Source organism: Oxyura jamaicensis, chromosome 19 (genome assembly GCF_011077185.1).
Source record: "Oxyura jamaicensis isolate SHBP4307 breed ruddy duck chromosome 19, BPBGC_Ojam_1.0, whole genome shotgun sequence".
Classification (NCBI taxonomy): Eukaryota; Metazoa; Chordata; class Aves; order Anseriformes; family Anatidae; genus Oxyura; species Oxyura jamaicensis.
The window spans coordinates 5,991,896-6,014,929 of NC_048911.1; the positions used below are offsets into that span (position 1 = coordinate 5,991,896).

General features: G+C 38.2%; 1 protein-coding gene across 3 annotated transcripts; it reads right to left on the bottom strand.

Annotated features, from left to right (window-relative positions):
* Positions 1-5,768: 5,768 nt before the first annotated feature.
* Positions 5,769-22,975, bottom strand: INPP5K (inositol polyphosphate-5-phosphatase K). Of its 3 annotated transcripts, XM_035342880.1 has the most exons (13): positions 22,790-22,975; positions 20,218-20,324; positions 19,464-19,572; positions 16,365-16,481; positions 15,861-16,033; positions 14,890-15,001; positions 14,537-14,646; positions 13,915-13,941; positions 12,035-12,227; positions 11,647-11,784; positions 11,039-11,122; positions 9,677-9,781; positions 5,769-8,501 (listed from the first exon to the last, which is right to left on the bottom strand). In XM_035342880.1, the coding sequence occupies exons 1-13, from the start codon at positions 22,823-22,825 to the stop codon at positions 8,403-8,405; spliced, it is 1,410 nt and encodes a 469-aa protein (XP_035198771.1). In that variant the 5' UTR covers positions 22,826-22,975; the 3' UTR covers positions 5,769-8,402. The 3 variants fall into 3 exon arrangements, with proteins under 3 accessions (XP_035198771.1, XP_035198772.1, XP_035198773.1); XM_035342881.1 differs by lacking the exon at positions 13,915-13,941 and having other exon boundaries at positions 22,790-22,974; XM_035342882.1 differs by lacking the exons at positions 20,218-20,324; positions 22,790-22,975 and adding an exon at positions 18,804-18,925.
* Positions 22,976-23,034: the final 59 nt, after the last annotated feature.

Here is a 23,034-nt window from a genome sequence, read left to right on the forward strand (position 1 = left end):
CAGGATCCTGGGGCATGCTATTCAGGATAAGGTTTAAAGGAACGGTTCCCTCTGGGAAAGAAAATTCAGCCCAGCCGGTGTCCTCTGCTGTCACTACATGCCACTCACCAACAGTCCCAGACCATTTACTGGAAACCAAAGAACACCAGGATTGCCACTATCTCATCTTCCAACAAGGCAGAGCTCTCAGGTTTTTCTGAAGTACAATGACTACCTAATAATTGTGTTATCCACACAAAGTGTCTTAGCCAATTTTCACATCATGTTTCAGATTACTTACTAGAAAGACAATACTCGGAAACTGGAGCAACGTGCACAGATGTGTGCTGCAGTACGTGATGGCTCTGCCCTGAGCGAGCTGCTACCAGAACTGAAGATAGATTAAACACTTTATAAGTACCTATGACAAAGAAATGTAAATACGTGGTTGCATTTAGGTAAAAGTGGTTGCTTATTCACCCGAAAGAAAGCATAACGAGCACTATTACTAACCATAATCAACTGCCTTTCCAAGTCCATACAATGAAGCTTTGACAACAGCAAAAAGACCACTTGCAGCATTTAAACATAGAAGGATTAAAAAAAGTTTTTACACAGTTTCGTCTCTAGATTAATTAAAGCAAAAATCCAGTTAAAATATTCAAAAAGCAAGACACGCAGAATGGCCATTCATTGCAAGTACTGAAAACTGAAATTATTCTACAAAAGTAGCGTGCCTTTCGTAACTATTTGCATCTACCACGTTAAACTAGAAAGAAGCTCACAGATTTTCCATTTGCTTTCTCACAAACCTTGAGCCTAAGTCAGTGAGAGTCACAAGCTAACGGAACAGACAGTTCGTCAAGGCAGTATTAGCAGTTCTTTGATATGTTCTGCCAGCATGACGTTTCTGATGCATGAACCTTCCCCCAACATTCAGAGCATGAATCCAGTGACAACACGGACAATCAATATTCAAGAGAATCAAACACTTCTGAAAATTGTTTCCCTTCCTTTGTTGCTTGAAAGTGTTTCCAGAATTCTGACAGAGCGAACACAGCTGGGCCATTACACCGACTCCAGGTTACATCAGCTTTGGTGCACTGAGGGATTTCTACAGGAAATACACTTTAATAATTTCCTAAACTCCCAGCCACTTGATAACAACATTCATTGCTACCAATTTTTATTACAATGAGAAAACTGTTCACAAAAAGGTTCGGTCACTTCAGCGACCAGTCTTGTAGAAACCTCTTTTTTTTTTTTTTGCACCAGCATTTCTCAGATCAGCACAACAGTTTCTAAGTTGTTTAGCATGCAACTAACAATACAAGAAAAGAACAATAGAAAATCAGGCTTACAGTCTTGCGTTCTCCATTGCGACTAACCACACGGATGATTTCTCCCGTAGGAATAAGTTCAATTTGCAGTTCCATCTTTCCAAGGTAAGTTAGTAAGTCTCTCTGGAAGAAAACCTCAACTAACTGCAATCTTTGGTTCAGAGCCCTGTGTTGGGAGGAAGAGATGAACCTCTGTATTTATATTAAGTGTAGGTGTGAGCTGAAACAACAATTAAGTTCAAGACTAGCTTCCACTAGTTACAATGCGTGAAGACAGTTCCAAGAAACCTAAATTTATGTTCGTGTTTATTGCTGCAGACTTTGTTGATGTTCCATTTTGGTCTCAGTGGACTTGGGAAGTCAAGTCACTGTGGGGGCCATTTCATAGGTATTAGCACGAAACAATAATGTGACAGACCTTACAAACATACCAAGAGATTTTATTTAGAAAAGGTTCTCCTTCAGCTCTAAGGTGCTCAGTTTGAAGTGACAGAGCAATATTGATTGCTCCTGTGGTGACTACAGGAAGTTCTTCAAATTACCCTAGATCTAAATCATTATTTATTGAATTGTTGAATAGCTAACTAATCATGGCAAAGGAAATTAACTTGTGTGTGTTACTGCACAAAAAATCCTACTACAAATATTAGAAAAATGAGCTGGTAAACATAAACTCTGGTTTAAGTGCAATTACAGCGTTTTACTCAAGTCATGTCATCCATTAAGGCAGCATCTAGACCTATCATCCCCACACACTCCCCTCACAGATGCAGATACCCTGACAATGACCATGGAGAAAAAAAGATCAGTTCGAACACCGGGTATTTCAAGACCTGCTGTTATGGGACAATGCCATCAATCTTATCTGAATACACAAGGCTGAATTTTCAGCTCTACCACAGAAGAATTGCAGATGATACTGCTTGTCAAAAACCAAACCAAGCTAAAAAAAATCAACCTACGTAGATGTTAAGATTAACATGCATTTGGCCATTCAAGAGTGGACACAGAACACCAGCCTGTTCTGTAGCTGAAAAGAAATGGCCTGGCACTGTTCTGTGTTTTGTATCTGGAATCATTCTTACACTGGCCTTACCTGTTATATAAATTGTGGGACTGGGCCAGTCCTGGTTTCCTTGACCACTTACTTTCCAATATAAGGCTACATTGAAAAAGAGATTTTATCAGATTAAAGAAAAACCACCACTGTCACTTCCTGAAACAAAAAACAGAGCTATTCTCAGTAACATGGAGCAACACCATGTCTATCTTATCTACCCTTCATACATGGAGACGTTACGAAGATTAATAGTCCTGAATATGAAGGCTGTTTAACTGGAATGATTTGTGACACAGATGGTTTGTTTGTTTTTTGTTTGTTTTTAAAAGTGGGCTACAAGTAAATGACAACAAGAGAAAAAGGGTAGACTAAGTAGAGGCTTTGAAGTGTGTGTGTGTATGTATTTACCCTATAATTAAATGCATAAACAAAATAGAAAAGGAAGGAGAGGAACATGGGGTGGCCTTTGCCAAGGCCAGGCAGTACACTTTAAAACCAGTTACAGTAGGGCATGCATTGATAAACAATGCTGAAACATTTCCCTCTAGGGCTGATGTCCGTATCTGACAACTTTCAGTTTCAGTCAAAGTATGGTTGACAGGTCAAAGTATTATTTTTTTTCTTCTTTTTGTGATGCTAGCAGATTACTATTCTCTGAACTCTTCCTACACCCCAGCATTTCCTCTCACCAGTCTATGTTCCTGGATCTCATGCTGCTTCTGACTTCTGTATTTTCCTCCAGTGACTCTTCCAACCTGTGCTCCAAATGCTCCCACACGGGTTCTCTTGTTACTTTCTAGACTGCACGTATGAGATGTTCTTACTTTTTTGATAGCAGGGACCTTGTGAGGGGAAGAAGACAGTTGCTCTGTAATACGAGAGGTGGGATGTACACACACACACACACATTATTTTTCTTAAGTTGAAGCTATTGAACAGACAAGCTCAGTATAGTTCCCTTCAGTAGCTCAGTTTCCAGAGAAACTGAAGACAGTGTATGCTGCATAGATTAGTCAGGTGGTGAGTACCACAGCCTCGGCTGTCAAAGCAGCCACACAAACAGCTTACTGCATGCTATGCAACTCCCTGATGTTTGAGTTTGCCCCCTAAAGAAAGGGTTAAAGAATACAGAGGTGAGGGAAAGCTGAACATACAGAAGACTGGCCTCAAAACACTTGTGTCTTTACACAGAAGTCTTTTTCCCCATTCTCTTTTAATATCAGTATAAAGAAAAAACAGGTATAAGAAAACTAGGATATTACCTGCCTAACATGTGAGTTATAAAGTTAAATAATATTGGTACTCCTGCACTGACGGGCACTTCCTACGATCTCTATATCATGTTGTTCAAAAAAAATGCTTCATTTCAATCACCTCCAAATAGCAAATCCCTATATCTAAGGATAGAAAAGGCCATCAGAAATATTCCTGTTAGTAATGCAGCGTTCTCAGAAAAGGTATCGTTTCCTCTCTCAAGGAAAACCTAATTCAAGCTCTGTCCAACTGGCCTTTCCAGGGCAGTATATTAAGACCAGTTCATCTGAGTGTCACTCAGTGTCCAAGAGCAGAGAAGGAAATAGTGGTAGTAGAAACAATAGACGTTATCAGAGGGTATTTTTAGGGTCTAGCAAACACGCAAGACATCTTCGAAATGTTTCCTGTTTACACAGAGCTGTACTATCTATGTGCAATGATACACCGCGTATCCTGAGGTTAGTTAGGAATCAGAGGTATAAGGAAGTTAAATAAGGCTATACTGACGAACACTCCTCGGTAGACATATTTCATATTTTAAAATAAACTCTCTAGCAGCAGGGAATTGTGAAGTTGCCTTTAGGAGGAAGCGATTTGGTAGTAAACATACGCTAAAAATACAGAAAGTTAAAATACGAAGTATAATGTAACAGACTTTTCACAAAGAAAAAATATCACAAGTTACATAACCTGTGAAAAGGTGGATTTAGTAGAACCTGTTCTTAAATGTTAAGAAAGCATTTTAGGTGGTTTGAGCATTTTAAAAAGAAAAATATCAAAACCAAAGTTTCAGGGAATGAGAAGTGAGAACTCTAATAGATCTTAGGATGCCTCATGAGTAGCAACTGTTATTGACACCTTTTTTTATTTGTTTCCCCTGGCTAAAACAGCACTCCCATTCTCTTGAACTGTGTTATTGTCAACTACAATTCATCAAACTCCTCCTCATCAGCCTTTTTTCTATCCAGCTAGAAACCAGTTAAGTCAATTTTGAAGAGACTGTGTAATAGAGGAATTGTGGAAATAAACATGCAAGTTAGATTCAAAATACTCTCACCAGAAGATATGGTACTTTGATCACAAATAATACAGGCGTCTGTATGGGCAAAGACTAAACGTCACCTCTCTTTCACTGCCTCCCATTAAAAGGCCTATGCTATTCTACGTTTGAAAGCATTATCGACAGCATAAAAGTAATTTCCAAAATTAATAATGGAGAACTAAAAAAGCCTAAATCACAGACAATTTGTCGCACTAAACAAAACAGGCCCCAGGTTGATCAGAGTAGTTCCCAATGTTGTGAACAAGAGGAAATACTGAAAACTGATGACGAACCATTGATGATGAGGAGTATTGTGGATAACATTAATATAAACACAAAAACTGTGAATCTTCTGTACAGAACTTCATTTAGGGAAGAATTTCCAAAACACAGCTGTATACATTTTTCTCAGGGAAAAACAAACAAACAACACAGAGAACCACCACAAACTTGCCCCTGTGTAAGGGGGCATAACTCCGTTGGTATAGACGGACCTGCACTCATACTAACAAGGACAGAAAGTATGGGTCAAATTGACTGAAAGCAGGTTCAATCTCCTGAAATACTTTGAACCCAACAAGTGCTAAGTTTCTAACAGAAAAAAAATAGTTGCCAACCAAATAAGCTAGTTCCCCACTGTTACTAACACGTGCTCTGCAATTCAATATTGCTGAAATTATGTCCTATGGGTGGAACAAAAAAGCAAGAGGACTTTTTTTCCCAACAATTTAAACATGCAGCTATTTCAGATGAATTTTGTATTAAGATACCTTTTCTAGGGAGGGGGGAGAAAATTCAAAACAGATGCTTACGGCATCATTTAAGTTCATTTAATACTAGTCTCATTTACAGGGGGAAAAAAGTCTTTTTAGATCAATCTGCTTTATCCAAAAGAAAAGCAGTATTTGCCTTTGGCCTTCTGTTTCAGTCCAAAGCCTTACCACATGTTATTAGTGACATATTTCCATTCTAAAATACTACTGTATGTGCACATTAAACATCACCAGAGTTTCTTGGAGAAAGGTTACCATGCATGGAATCGATTCTCCCCGCTCAAACCAATGTCTTTGTTCTCAAATGAATCGAGGCCATGTAGAACACTTCACTGCCAGGATTTATTTTAGTCATACATGAAAAGAAAACACATGAGTATAAAAACATTTCCAGTGATCATAACATCCAATCAAAGGTGCTTTAAAAAAAAAAAGATAAATTTCATTAGAAATTGCATCATTACAGATCATGGAATAGTTTGAAAAGCTACCATAGGTAACAGTAGTAAACAAAACTGCCACTGTGTGCATAATCTTCAAGAAGTATACAGTTCTGTGCAGCATCTTCCTAACACACCATCAGATTCAATCGCAGCTGCTGTGGGCATTTCAGTGAAGTCCTGTGGTGCAAAGGATTAGTTTACAAAATGCAGCTTCTGTCTCCAGTGATTGAGAGAGTTATCAGTTCTCATACAACATTAAGGAGGTTGGGTTTCTCGCCCATGTAAAGCTCCCCATGTATGGCTCCCCCTCTGAGCTGCTCGTGAATGGCAGATGCACCCTGATTAGAAGAAACTGGATCTTGGTCCACAATAAATCACCAGCTATGGTCTGGAATTCAAAGACCACAGTTCTTTGAGCTCTCCATGGGAATCTCCTTGCATAGAGTATGGTGTTACAGTTACACAAGAAAAAAAAAACAGAAACAGTAACGACTAAAAACCTGCAAGCTATTTGCACTTCAGTAGGGATTTGTCTGATGCTGTAACTGCCATGAAAAATCACTTATCTGAAAGATGTAGTGCAACACAAATCCTTGTAAGAGTGCTACAAATGTGAAAACGGTTTCTAATGTTGTTCCAAAGTATAATAGGAATGTCAACTGTAAACCTCAAGGCAGTTTTAATCCATGCAATGAACACAGGATCTTCTGAACCTGCCCTCCCTACTTACAACTGGAAATATTTCCCAATACCAAGCATTTGTTGAGATACAACTAACAGAAATTTACAGAGGGCAGATGCTCTTAAACCCCAAACTGCAACAATCTAACCAGTTCAGCCATGATACAGTCTCCACAATATACAAAGACTCTGGGACCCCAGAAGGTTATTTATACAGTGAATGACATAAGGAAGCAATTGCGAAACAAATTTTCCATCAAGGTGTACACTTTCTATCGCAAAAGAATCCCAACAAAAATACCTAAAACTATGAGAATAAAATAGAAACCACTCAGTTCTGAAGCAAAATAAACACACCAGCAGCATCATCCTTTGCCTCACTCTTCCACTTAAGCCAAATTTTCTTTCTTCCATCTGTGACCAACAAGACAGTGATTAGCAACTAACTACTCACCATACGCAGTAGGGAACTCAAAGCTGTGTCTAGAACATGGAGACTAACAAGTGCTCTTCTCTGTCACTGACATCTGAGATTCTGTGGAATGGTGGCATGTCTTCCAAATCCTTTCCAAAGACCTCCCTTTCCTCATCAACAGACAAAACCATTTCTAAAGCTAACTACTTTTCAGGTTTTTAAAAGTACTTGATGTTTCTTATTCTATCTCCACCCTCAAGTGCACAGGATACATTCAAGTCTAAGCACCACCAGGCAAAGACATTTTGCAGACTGATTGCTAGAAAGAAGTTAAAGAGTTCCACAATTTTGGTAGCACAGATTGTGCTATATAAAAAACTTTGTTCCACTAAGTTTCCTGTTTATAATTCATGTTACTCTGTAGTATGTGTAACAACAATGTAGCCTAATAGTATCAGGGATGAACTGTGTCTTTAGCTTTATAAATACCATACAGCAGAGAAGAGGCAGGGTTAGCATATTCAGTAGCTCTTTGCCAACAAGTGCGTTATGAGCTATGAACTGCCCACCTATGCTAAAGCATTTCTCAAACGTAGCTATTGCTTTCAGAAATTTTGAGATTCTGCTTAACTCTGAGCCAGGGACCAACATAAAAGACATTTTACATTAAAAAAAAACATAAACAGAGGGCGAAAAGCAAATTGATGAACTGTTTTGTAAAAGAAGAATCTACCCCAAAAACAAAAACAGGAAAAGTGTGTTTCAATAAAAGTATCTCAATCTGGAAAAATTAGAAATGAAAAATCTTACAAACAGGTATCAGCAAGGCATGAAAAAAGGGATGTACTGCAGAAGGAAAATTTACACGCTCCGAAGATTAAGTTTTTCTGGGACTTATTACCGCATGTGTTTCCCAAAAGGTACTTAGCTTACATTTAAAAGTCAAATAATTTTTAAAATAAGCTAGATAGCTGTATCTAATAAATAATTTTTAAATAACTTCATTTAAACTAAAAAAACTGGAAATCAGTGATTAAGTGGTTACAGCTTAGTGAATACTGTATTGTAAATAAAAATAGCCTCTGAAAAAAAAAAAAAGTCCTAAAAATCTATTATAGAATGCAACTTACTCAAGTTAAGTCACTGGATTAAAAGCTTCTATCATCTTAAATCACACAGCATTCATTAGGTGCTGTTTTTACAGTTCCTATCTAATGTAAGAGTTACTCTCACTGTAACAGTAAAAATGCTTCCACAATAAATTACCTTCTATGAGCTTACACAGTTTCCAAACAGCCCTACCTGTCTTACTTGCACTGCCTTACTCCATCTTCTAAGAGTAAAAGCTTATAATCACTAAGACATAAAGAATCATCTGATGCCTGAATCAGGACCACTGAATGCCCCTTCTGACTTCAGAACTCATTATGCGATTCCAGATTGTCAGGTGTTTGCATCCAACTATTCTCTTCTTGTGCCAGATCCTTTTCTATTACTGTTCTATTTGGCTGAATCTAGAAGAGAAACAACAGTTAAAAAATTAAACAAATAGGGCAACACAGTGTTTCTAAATACTATCAATACACCATCATATAAAGATACGCTGCATACTTGCTAAAAAATAGAAAAAAAGATGCGTATACGCAGAAATTATGAAGCTTCAAAAATCTATTAATTAAAAATTAATTAATTAATTTAATTGTTAATTAAAATATTAAGTTATTGATTGAATTTAATTAAAGTTATTAATTTAATTATTTATTAAAATCTATTAATTAAAATATATTAAACATTAGTAAGACAACATTAAGCATCGTGGAAGAAGAAAGGTATCCTATAAATGACTTAGCTTATTATATTTATACGGTGTGTTGTATTCACACAAAAGTGACAACTATGCTACGGAATTTGTAGCAGATTTTAAGCTCAGAGACAGCTGAAATACTGGACTCTGTAAGACTTTTTACCAATAGATAAGAAAAAGATGAACAGTATCACTGAAGTTTATCAGCCAGCTCAGCAACTTTCATTACTGTATCTCTTACGGTAACAGAGTGTCACAGCCTTCTAAAACCCCCTTCATCCAACAACAACATAAAACTTCATTTCAGCCATCCCACAACACGTTAGCATGGCAGCAAGGAAAATAATGCACAAACAAAACGATTTTGGCAAAGAGAAGCGACAATTGGTCACTTCATCTGCTCTGTACTGGTTAAGTTAACCTTCCGGAAATTAAACAAAGCCTGTTAAACAAATAACTTGAATTCCATCTACCCTGTCTTTCCCTAATTTAAATGACACAGGAAGCACTTCCGTGCAAACCTGCCACAGAAGGGAGCAGAAAAAGTTCACTCACAATCTGTCAGAAACTTGGCAGCATTTGAGTTCTCATCTTTGCGGAAAGTAGGGACCTAACTGGCAGAGCATGAAGTTCCAAAAAAAAAAAAAAAATGAAAGATGAGTGAGAGCTGCCTTATTTCATTAGAACAACGTGCTGCAATAATAGCTACTTAGAATCTTTTAGAATATCAGCAAATTCTTTTACTGGCTGTTAGCCAGCACATGCCCTTTTTGCAATTACTGCTGCTGCCATCTCCCAGTTGCACACACCCATGTTCAGATGCATATGAAAGCAAAAGAAGTAAAAATCCCAGCCAAAGTTAATCAAAGCTTCCAAATGTATTACCTGAAAAGGCTGGCTGATACCAACTATTGCCTGCAAATTATTGCTGTAGTAACAAAGCAAAAATTCTCCTCCTGTATCAGGTATTTCTGCAGCACTCATGTAAACCTGTCAACAAAAATAAGAACAGGGGCAAAGGGTAATTTCCACAGAGAAAACAACTTTCAAGAAGTAGTCTCAGCCTTTCAGGAAATCATAAAATTCAGTACTTGCTGATTATAAGCAAGTTTTTAAACATAAGCTAAAAAGGATGAGCATAGAAATAATTCAGGAAACCATCTGAAAAGCCAGGAAGAGAAATATCCTTCACCACGTTAGCAAGCTGCCTTGATTCAGCAAGATGTGAGAAGAAAGAGTTGTTAGAAGGGAAGAGGCAAGGCCACGCAAGCAGCAAGGAGGGAGATGAACTGACTCCTGGTGGCAATAACCAGGTGTTACATGAAACAGCCACACCACCTCCGTTTTGTACTATCCTAAAGACTCACAGTTCCTGAACTGCAGCTCACAACACCCTGCTAAAACAACGTTAACAGTGCTTAGATTTTTGAGCTTAGTCATGTGAAAGCATGATGTCAGCGAAATTTTGAGAGTCAGAATGCTGACTCTCGAGTACAAGACAATTTGTGCTCTTGTTATAGGTTAGCATCAAGTTTATAATAAGAAACAACCGCTTTCCATTATTGTCTGGGAAGTCTCATCCATCCTTCCACTTTCCCCCCAAAATTAAATTTAAATTCCCATTTGTTCAGCAAAATACCTCTGGAAACAGCTCATTTGTATGCAAAATAGTTTTTTTTAATTATTTTTTAAATTGCTTTAAGTTATCACAACTAGAAAGCTATTTAACAGAACAGTTTTTAAAAAGAGGCCAAAACACCCAGCAGCCAAAATGAAGAAAAGTCTAAGAAGCACTAAATTGTAACTGTATTTGACATCTGGAACTATTTGTGTTAGTCAAATTAAAGTACTTACAGTTATAATGAAAAAATTTGTAAAATAAATATTTAAGATACATTGAGAAACTTTGACAAGCATACAAAAAAATGGCCAGTTACATACTTCAGTGGCAGAAATAGACCAAAATAACAATGATGGTAGTCTTTAATAAAATCAAAAGTGACTACAGGAATATTTTTTTTTTCATCAGTTACTTTAAGCAACATGATCACACCTGAGGACAGATGCTGGACTATCTGAAAATTAAAACAACTTAGAAGTGGTATTTTAAACAATAATTATCATTCCCAGATAGGTTTGACTGGTAAATCATAGGAAACAAAACCCAGAAGAAGGGGATATGGCACAAAGAGATCCTTGAATAATGTTCTGTAAGAAACTACACTAGAAAGAAACACATTGGCTTACTTGTTTGCTGTCCTTGTTAGAAGAAATTTCATCATCTTCTACCCAAGCATAAGTAACATAGTCATTCACGTGCCTGAAAGCCACCTGCAAAGAAAGATGTGAACCATCAGCTTTCTGGAGGAAACAAAAAACGTATCACATGGAAAACTCAAAGATGTGAGAGGCATGGTTATTCACTGCAACAGTTAAAACATTTCACTTTTAGGATCAAAACATTTGGGGTCCGGCAGAGATCTTTAATTTCTGAGAGGATGAGAAAGGCCTGTTGTCACACCCTTTCACTGAGTTTCTTTCTCTTGCATAAATCTTTTGAACCATAAGCATTAGGGGAAGGCAATTCCATTTCACAGCTTCTGTCAACCACTTTACTCACATGCATCACCACATTATTTTAGCAGAGAATTAAAAGAATGTGTAAAAGTTCACAGTCATCTTGAGAGGCAAATAAACTCTCACATACAGAAACCACCAGCAATCAAGGATGCCAGACTATTTTGGAAAGTTTTCTGCTAGCAAGAATCACTATGTCCTATGCCAGAAGGCTATCAACTATCTCTTCCTGTCACATCCACCATCTTCATTAAAGAGCCACGATGCAGGAATGTTACCTTAAAGAGTCCAATCCAGTCCCAAGCGCTGCTTGGGAATTCAGGCACTGCAGAATAGCGGATTAGAACATCATGTTCTGCGCTCCACTCACCCTCAGGATTCAGCGTGATCAGAGGATCTGTTAGAAGAGGCTTCAGCTGGAGAGAACAAAATTTAAAGTCAGTCAAGTCTATTTTTCTTTCAGCTGTTCTTTTTCTATTCTCTGCCACACCTGCTGCGGTAGTCTTAAACAAATGGAAATAACCTGAAAGCAACTTGCTGCCTTCACTTTAATCAGAATGAAACACAGAGATTAAGACTTACAATGTGCAGAAAAGCAGCTTTTCTTTTTTTAAAACTGTGTAGAATAACGATTTTATTTTTTAAATAACAAAAGTGGGACATCACCTCAAGCCCAAAAGTTCCTGTGACAGGTTTGTGGTCGCTGATGCCATAGCTCATGTGACTGATATAGTTATTCAATGTAACAGAAATTGTCTGTTGTTCTTCAGAGAATTCGCCTTCTTTTGATGCATGCTGGCAGAGATTTTTCACTCTCCAAAGAATTCTATCAGTCCATGCTGGCTTCCTTTTCTTCTCGCTACAGAAATGAAAGTATAAAAGCGAAATGAGAAGAAAAAACAGTTGCGAAAGGCTAAAAATAGTGTGCAAAATCTACTCATAGTTGAAAGACTGTCAGATATGTGTTAATATAAGAAGGCAATCTTATCCAAGCTTCATTTTACAGCTCTGTTCAACATGCTTTACAACCAAGGATTCCTCAATTTGAACCCAGCTCCATGTACTGGAGATACGTTTCATAGGTTTCTGAAAGAGGAGTAAAATGAATGGGAGAAGGGCATTCCAATGGGTTAGTCAGCTTCGTACAGGAAATGATACTTTCTCCTAATACACTCCATAAGAACATGCAAGGACGTTGAGATGATTCAACAACTGCCTTAAGCTTCAAATGTATGGTCAGTCTGAGGAAAGGGGCATAAACCTAAAGATGTGGGAAGAGTCTGAATGGTATTTGAAAGTATTGAAAATTTTTGAGAACAAGTTTACTTTAAAAACTGAATTTGGACAAACATAGGTAACTTATATTAATCACATGTGACGCAGCAATACTTTCCTCTAACCTCCACTAGTCTGTATGCCAAGTCTGCAAGCCATTGCTGTCCCATAACAAGAGACTATAAAAATCCCATAACTGATAAAACTGCGCCTGCGACTGTACTGTATATCAAACTGCAATCATAATTCAGAGTTTCCTTTTATACCATATCAATAACAACAGAAGACATGAGCCTTCGGTGGTTCTCTCTGTAGTGGGAGGAAGACTTAACAGCAACTCTCTGTATGGATGTATCACTTCAAATTGAAATGGAGAAAAGATCATACCCTATGGAAGAGGAATTAGAATGGACTAGATTGAATTATAAAAGTTAATGAGCAGGATGTGTAAGGAAAACTGTCAGTTTAATATCAAAATCATCACAAACTGGAAATGCCATTTAGTTCAATGTTCAACATATTTTTGTTTTACCCCTTCCCATATACAAGTCTGACTCACCTTTAATAAGGTGGAAAGATTTAAAATGACTAAGGGGCTATATCCCGCTCACTCCAGTAATTACATAAACCGACAGAAATCTTTATGAGCTGCCATATGTCTGCTCTGCTGTGCAAGAACAAACCAAAAGAACAGCTTAAGTTAATACACTCACTATTTTAGAGAAAATGGCATACTAGGTGGGAAAGAAAAACTCAAAAAAGCATCAAAGGTAAGAAAATGTGAAGCACACTTTTCAGTGCTGCTGAAAAGACCCCAATGTCTTGAGATCTACTGATCATGCCCCCATCCAACCAGAATACCTCTGGTAGCAACAGCAGAAAGCACACCGTATGCATAAGCATGCATTCTGTTCTTTAAGCAAGCCAATACAGACTATTAGGCTGTGAATCATCTTTAGAATTTCTAGGTTTAGATTTTTATGCATTTTTTTTTTGTTAACTGGACTTATTGCCAGTCCTATTATCTCGATTTATGCTCAATTAGAGAGCAAAACGTCTTTGGATCCAAATGAATAAACTTTGAAGGCTAAGTGCAACAGCAGAGTAGATAACACTACAGCTTTCAGACAGGTTCAGAAAATCCTGAAGAAAATCAGCTGTCATCTGATTTTCAAATATTTCACAAAAATCAAATCAAAAGCTCAGAAGGAGCATTGTTTTGATTCTGAAATATTTACAAATCTATGAAATCCAGAAGGTTATCTTCTTACTTAAACCAAAACAGGGACTTCTGCTCTCTGGAAATAAAGAAAAAGATCAGTACAAAACCCCTGTTTGGACAGGAACTTGTCCTTCTCTTGAAACATAAGAGTTATATTTAACAACAAACTTCAGTGCCAGAGTAAACCTTCGGAAACTTAAAGTTACTCCATTTTACAACTTAAAATTATTTATAGACACATTTGCATTTATTTTCAAATGCAAGCAGTATCAAATAAAATGCTTATGTAGAGAAGGCAAACAAAAACTGCAGATGATTACTCTCTTCCTTTTCGCTTATTTCTGATAATCAAAGGATGATTTCAGTATTAAAGACAAAAAAAATAAACAAGTACTAGTTTATCCTGTTAATCTAGTCTTTACAAAAAGAAAGCTGGGCTTTCTTTTTCACTTTTTTCACTCTTTTCACTCCTATTCCCTTCGTGCAATCAGCAGGCTCAGGCTTCTTCAGAAACGTTCAGATTTGTTCACTGAATGAGCCTATCAGAATAGCTCAACAGCTTCAGTTAACTAGCACATTCAGGAAAATTAAGTTTGTTTAGAAAAGTTATATATTACTCAAGTACCACGTTGTAATACTCCGTGTCTGAACAAATCTTACTGCGCTTTTACCTTGTATCATATACATCTGAATAAAGGTCAAACTTGTAGGTGGGTTTGAACTGCAGAGGACCCTCTATGAATTCCTGAAGAAATGCTTCCTTCTTTTTTGCCATATTTAACTGCAGAAATAAAAAGCAACTTTTAGTTACATTTCAAAATCGGAGCTTAAAAGTTAATTGGGAAAGGAACTGAGAAAACATTTTCCAAGAAGAATTCAACATCTCAGTCAACATCTCTGAATTTGTGTTTTTAATAGAAATGAGAAACTCAAGAACTAATGTTAATTACTATGGTGCGTTTGTATTCATTTAAAAATAATAATAGAAGTAATTAAAGAAATGCAACTAATTAATACAACATACCTGGTCCTTCTCCCACAGCAAATTGTAACGCTTGTTATTTATTGATTCTCGGACAAAATGTATGCCATAATCTGCTATCCGGAAGTTCAAATCTCCAAACCAGAAGAGAATGCTAAAAACAAAACAAAACAAATAAAAAACACAAAAGGCAGAAGATTCGTAGAAATTCATTAACTCATGGGAGAAGAATTCAACAGACGCTATCAAGAAAATTAAACACTAAGTAGAAATATCAAACACATACTAGGATAGGAAAATTAATGATTTGAAAGTTGCATCATATATATTTACATAATCTTAATGAAGTCATTAACAACTAAATCTAGAATAGATATGAAATATCACTTTATCTGGCCTGGCAGTTTTATGGGTATAAAAAAACCAAAACAAACTAAAACGTTTTGTCTCAACTCACTTTTAAATAGTTCTATTATAACCCTTAGACTCCAGCATTACGTGGGGAATTCTCACATGAAAACAATGAAATACACAAATAAATTAAAAAATGATGAAAAAATGGTGAGACACCTGCGGTAAGAGTAATTCATGTAACTACATAAGTTATCAATCAAGGATTTAAAGGCTGAGAAGCCCTCAGCTAGATATTAGAATTTTAACAGGAATAAAAACATCCCAAAACATAACAACACAAATCTCCAAAAACGGGAAGAAAACAAACATTTAATAGTGATCTAGACTATTTTTGGTATAAATGAGCTTCAGCTTCTAAAGTTCTCCAGCCTCTGGCTTTTGCAGCCTCTTCTCTTCAAGACTGGAAGAGAACAGTTTGGCAAAATAGACTTCAGCCCTTCAGGTCAGTTTTTCAGCCTGGCCTCCCAATATTCAGGATTAATGCTGAAAAGGCATTTAAAATAAAAATTATGCATAAAAACTCCAAAACCCAAACTCTTTGGTGCATGAGTCTACCATTTAACAGATAATACAGACAGAATAGAGTCAGAACAACTCACTCATGGTCCAAGGTACTTGGAATATTCTCTCCTTCAAACTGCATTTCCAGAATTTTTTCAAAGTCATCCAGTCGTTGCTCTGTGTTCTCCATGTGTGCTGGCAAGTGGCAGTTTATGAAGCAAACTGTATGACCATAGAGGGACATGCGAATGGTGACTCCTCCTTTATTCCCCTGGGACATAGGAAATGAACGTTCTCTAAAACCACAGTCAACAACTGCAAATGCAATGGTTAATAACATCTAAAAAAATTAAATCTTACTATTTAGACTTTAATTAATTACAATTTCTTCCTACATAAGTTGTTGTATATCAGCTAATAAACTGGTAAAATACTACGGTCTGTGCTACACGTTTGCATACCATGTTCAAACAACTGAGTCTCACTGCTTATTCATTTTTAAGCAAGCCATATACCCTCTCTCCCACCATGAAACCATTTAGAGGCACACAGCATCATAAGCACAAGTAACCAAGGCAATCAAATCTCGGTTGTTTCTTTACCCAGTATCCATAAAGGCCTGTGCGTGTGTAGTGGGTATGAACGTCCCGGATGAAAGGAAGGTGGACGTGCTTCACAAAGATCAGAAGTAGCAGTCCCTGCATGCGAACGGAGGAGAGCTGGAAAAGATACAAAATGATGGTTTCCAGAGAGCAATTTGGAACTCCTTGGATGTGCTTCATAGGAGCTGTTAGGTAAGGAATGCCAGGGCAGAAATCATGCAATCCCTTTGCCAACCCTGGCAGCAGTACTGGGACATCGTACATGCAGACACATTTCAGTGCTGTGAAGCATATGTTCCTATGGTAGACTTGTTCATAAACAAATTTTTGATGAATCTCTTAATTAACAATCTCTTAATTAATAGTAGCGTATTATATTGCAAACTTTAAGTTGACCTCCAAATGTGTTTGTCAAAACATTTCTAGAGACCTTTATTCTGCCTCACTAGCCTCATTTCTCTCTGAGCATCCTGTTCATGAAGAACCAAATCTTTCATTTTTCACCCATTTTATAATACTGCGCACCTACAAGTTCTCTGACAGAAGCAAATCTTTCAAACTGAAACATCCTTCAGCACGTAACTGATCACTCTAAATCCCATTACAATACCTAACAGGCATTGGAGTTGCTTCTAGGCATCTGCAAAAACAGCAAGCTGCAAATAGGAGTATCTTGGTAGCCTGTCATTCCTTTAAAAAATGATGGACTGAACACTCCCAGAGCAAAGATGCTCATATAGCACATAAGACACTATTTCAGCTTCATCGTACATTTAAGGTCTGTTTGGTTCAGGCTTTCTTTTTTTGTGAAGACAGTCTAATGAAGACGATCGTCAAAATTTATGAATTTTAAATTTGTGATGTCCCTGGCAAGAGACACAAAGCTCTGCGTATGTTTTAATGATAATGATTCAATTTAAAATACACATTGAAATTGTTCAGTTTTGAGTTGGATGAACTTAGAGAAAGACTACATAGGAATAAAAGCCATTATTGACGCTGACTATAGAACTGCAGAAGTATACCGAGCCCAAATTTTACTACAGAATTCCTTCACTTTGCCTCCACATCTACACAGTTCAGCAATTTGAGAATACACGTTACCATTTTCATTGTCCTTGAACCCAATAAAATACTAAACAGAGTATCAAAATGATGAATCACAGTTACTAGATAACAAATACTTGTATCCAATCAGACAATTTTCTCCTTTCCAAAGTTTTGTTGATGAGATACAATATCTTTCAGTCCCTTTATAGGCCTTGTTCAGCAAAGAGAGACCTGTTCCAGGGGCTCACCTCCTCCTGTTTTCCCAAGCTCAAGGTTATTTGCTACATTTAATCTGCTCTGGGCTGGTCACCAGACATTTCTCAATATCCATAGACCACTATGACATCTCTTCCCTGTGTGGGTCAGAGCATCAAAATGCAACAGATCACTCCTTTGCTCAAACTAGTATAATGTGCACCAATATGTAGTGCCTAAATAAGTGCCAAAACCTTTTATAGAGGGGATGTTTATTGTGAAAGAACTGACTGATCCCAGCCAGCCTCACACTGTGGAAACAGACCCTGTTATTGAGGGGACAGGATGCCCAAGGGTGACTAATAGTCCCATACACCCAACCTCGTCACAGTTCAGCACACAACAGGTAACTGCTCCTCTCTAAATCAGCCAACTGCCCAGATGAGTCCTAGCATGAGCTCTCCTAACTGCCTGTTTTGATTTTGACCTGACCTGCCAGTAACGTGAAAGACATGTCATTGACCTCGTTCTCTTATTATTAGAGCTAATCCAGTCCTGCTGAAAACCATTAGGTGGCAGCATGCATTCCTCAGTGTGCCCAAAGTGCTGCATTTATAAATTAGAATTCAAAGTCAGCCATGCATGCCACTAGGAATTCTAGTTAACTGCACACACGTCCAGAACATCAGCCTGCAGACAGATTGTGAATCGTCATCAGCAGTGACTTATGCTAGAATGAACTATGTTTTCTTTCCTTTTTATTAATTCCCAATAGGTCCTTTGTTTTGTTTAATTACAGTAAAAAGAATTGCATAACTACTGAGTCTGATTAACACGCAGATAATATAATAAACTCAGCAAAATCACCCTGAAACAATGCCCAATTTAGAAAACTAGTAAAACATTCAAAAAGCTTTTAATATCTACTTATTAGGGAAATTCAGGATATCCTCCTACGTTACTATTCACATTACGAAAGCAGCCAGTACTTTAGCTGACCTTATGCCCCATGTATTACCAAAAAATCCTGCCATTTAAGCTACCATACAATGTTCTAGGTCTTCAATTGAAATAAAGTCTTCAGAATGCTCTGTATACCCTGCTAAAACCCCATTTTACGTATATGCGATCTATTTTCACCTGCAAATAAGTGGGGGGGGGGGGGGGGGGGGGGGAAAAAAGAAGAAACCTTACCAATCTTAACGAAAATCACTGCCATTGCTTGGGACAGTTATAGTGAAAGCAGGTACTTAAGCAGACTACCTTAGAAGCATCACAATACACTTCCCCAATACTGCACAGAGCAAAAAAAATTTCTACAAATAAGAGAGAGATAGAGATATTGTGGCCACAGGAAATATGCTGTTGAGTGTTATGTTTACATCACATTTAATTTTAAGTAAACTTCATGACTCTGTTCCTTGAGAATGTATTCTCATTATGACAGGAGTGTTTATTTAACTCATCATATGCTTCTGCAGCAATTAAACTGGTCATTGCCAGTACATCTGAACAACTTCTTGCTGTTTATCAGCTGGGCTTCCTTCAAAACTTCCCAACTGTTCCAAAATGAGAAACAAATACATTTAAAGTTGAATTTTTACTGCTAAAACGAAGCAGATTATTAATAATAGAGAACGTTTTAAAATGCCTTTATCAATAAAGCAGGAAAACACAAGTGTATCAGAGAATTATTTCTAACATTCATGCATATAAGAAAATGACTGATACGTGCAAAAAAGACCAACTTATCTTTTATGGAGAGGAATGAGTTTGAGAAAAAAAATGCATAAATGGAGCTAGAAAAGATGTTTTCCTTCACTGCTGTAATGCTTATGAGATGTAAACAATTACCTTGATATACCCCAATGGAGACAATACAGTCATGAAAAAAATGCTCCATGGATCATCAAATGCCAAGTCAGACAGAAAATTTGTGATTCTTGAGTTCACCTCCTGTAAACTGAACACATCAAAATTACTCTCCCTGTACCACCTGGTTTTGACAGAACTCGTATAACCTTATCAGAACATAGATCACAACAGACCTCTCCCAGCATAAGGTCTAAAGTTTCTCACTGCTGTTCTGTTTCTCAGTTGTAAGCGATTTAACCCATCCACAGATCTACCACACTGAGAAAAAGTTAAAGGAGCTTATAAACACCTGAAGTCAGTTTAAGGCAATGCTAAGATATATTATAACAAATAACATGACTTTCAGGTCTTTAAAAATTTCGATTGAGTTTGGAAAACATGTTGGATTGTGCATAAAGACCTTGCAATTTTTTTAAAACACACTTTCCTATTAAAAGGAATATGCTCTATGTGCCAACAAAATAAAACAGCAGCCAAAATATGTTTTAATTCGTCTGTTTAGAAAAAAGTTATTCTCTAGTGTATCATGAAACAACAGAAAGGAGTTAAGATTCTCTTGCTATAAATCATCTAAGTCACTAATTCTAGTCTTTACCTTCTGCTAGGTTTAGTATTAAAAAACCTTCTGGGTGGCAACTCACACTTTAAAGTCTTCCCGAAACCAACAGCAAGCTGCTGAAACTTAACAGTTTTGCAAGAGACTTAAAAAGCAAGTTCTTGAATGTATACTTACCCTATAACATACATATCCATAGTTGGGCCCAGTGAGTTGAGCTGAAGTAAACTAGTGACATCAGGAGGTGGAGAAGCTGTGCCCACATTCCAGGTAACTAAGTGCAGTCTACAAACAAACAGACAAACAAAATCATACAAAACCACTGCTAAAATTTAAATATGAATAGGTAACCCTGCAAGCATCTACTTTCCCCAGAGAATTTCTATCTACAGAAAATGAGGATTTTCTGTCACTTTTCATCAATCACCTATTTACTGGCTAGCATTAAAACCAAACAACAACAAAAAAAATAATCAACTAGAGGGAGCAAAACCTGAATTCTTGCCACTTCTCCTTCAGCTTTTTCCCCCAGATAAGGAAAGCTTCATCTAGAGTGCGAGACACTTCTTCATGAATCTCATCATCTGAGCTGATATCCTCTACACAAGCCATAAGTTGGGCCACCCGCTGACGGAGCTGCAAGCGGCTGCTGGACCCTGTGCTGCTGAAACTCGCGGACCGGCTGCGGAGGTTGTGCAGGCTTTCTAAATCATGTAAGGAGAGGGCTGCTGAATCTTCAAACGCATCTTCACTACAGAAGGATGCCATTTGCTCAAAAAAAAGGAGTAACTATGCTCTGAAGAACTAGCCCATTAAAATCCTGAGTCCAAAAGGAACAGATGGCTAAGGGTCTTCCAGATCAAGTTTTCACTCATGTGAAATTCAGCATTGCTTCTAATGCAAAAGGCCAAAAGTAGATGCAGCAATGCTGAAAAAAAAACCAACAACCTGTAGCATTACCACCACGCTCAATAGCTTGTTACAAAAGCTGCAACCACATCCTACCTCACACGCTGAATTGTTCTTCCTAATAGATTTAGCGTGGCTAATTCTGTAAGCTCATGATTTAAAAGAAGTTATTGTTGGTTTGAATCAATCATGTGCCTCTACCCGCAGGTTAGCAGAAATATAATCTCCAGCTTCCAAGTGTACAATTACACAGTTTTGACCAAAAGTAAGCAAACCTGCTGTCCCCTTAAGCACTATCAGAAACATTCATGTACCATAGGACTTGTCTATTTTATAATATATGTTTAAAATGGTGATTTCAATATCAGAGCTTCTAAAAAGGGATTTGCTTTACCATCAATCTTGTTACATGTCAGCCTTAAAAAAAAACTAAGCTGATAACTTTCCATTCATCTTATTGAACCCTACAAACACTGGTAGATGGCTAAATAATGAAACTCAACACCATACCCCTTGTGGCAATATTTTTATACCCCAATCAACTGCCTAATCAAGGTGACACATGATATATGTGGAAGAAATGGAAAGTGACCTTGCATCCCACACAAATTCAGTGATCCACAAAAGTCTGCATACTGCAGATCTCCCTCTGTCATCAAAGAGATATACCACCTGGGATCTCCCCCAGTTAATTTCTTCAGACAATTATCTGAGAAAACAAAACTGAATTAATATTGCTGTCATCAGTTGTTACTGATAGAAACTGAGTTCCTCAAAGTGCCCAGTTTCCATGCTACTAATGAGAACGTGAGGAAAGGCTGCAGTGCTAGAATTTACACCAAACGAAAAAGTATTTGTACAAATTACAAGAGCATCCTTGAACAAAAATTCAGTTTCACTGCAGGTCACAACTACGTCTGCAACAAAGACTTAATAGTGAGGCATGCAAACGCACCTGCAAACAACCTTTAGCATTACACAACCCCAAAGCCCTGCTGATGCTCCCTGCTACCTCACGAGACCCCACAAGCACTGCCCATTGTGAGGAGGGAAGGCTGCAGCAATTCCCATTTCCACTTGATACCACAAACAAATCCTTCGCCAAAGGGACAGTACAGTACTGCCCAAACTTATAGAGACTTTCAGTACTGATGGACTTTGGTGCCAAGCATGCCTTCTGCACATACACCCTTCAAAATCAGCAAATTATTGAGGGCATTCAGTGTCACTGACCCCCGCAATGATCAAACAGCAGACAATTTTTCATATTTATAATACTATGGTAATGAGGCTTTAAGATCTGTGAGTAAATGTTTCTGTTTGGTTGTTTTTAAAACTATTTTTCCTCTTATAGACAGCTATTCAAATCCTTTTTACGTAGAATATTTATTCAACCAAATGCGTGCCACCACCTACTGTGCCACCACAACTTATCTTCAAAGAAGACGCAACATAAAAAACATTAAGAGCACAAACTAAAGATGTATTCGAGCTCTTCCCTCCTCACAAGTTGAGAATCTAAGACACCTGACATGTTACCAGCAAGCACAGTGGGTTTCTGCCCTCATTAAACGCTAAGTAGGTCTCCCAAAAATCCCCAGGACCCAAACAATGCCCCCTGAGGCGCCCCCAGCACCACGGCTTTCAGCCCAGAGAATCAGCTTTTCTTCCCTATTTCATGTGACCACGTAACCTCGCCAAGCAGCCTAACACCCCCGTTAATGAGCAGAACCGCAGGTTTCGCTAATTCTGAGGTAATTCCGCAAAGCCTCCCCTGTTTTCTCTCCCCCCCGAGAAGCCGCGCTCGGGGCCGCGGCCCCCCCCCCCCCCCCCCCCCCCCCCTCAGTCCCCTCAGCGCCGGCCCCGCGGGCTCCATTCCCGCCGCCACGGCTCCTGTCAGGGACGCGCAGCAGAGGGGGCACCGGGGAGCCCCCGGCCTCGCCCGCGGCCTCCCTCCGACTGCCTCCCTCCCTCCTTCTCCCTCCCCTCAGCCGCCGGGCGGCCGTTGCCGCGCCCATCGGGCCCCGTGACGGGGCGGGAGCACAGGGAAGGGGCCTCGGCGGCGACGCCGCCAGGCGCCCAGGA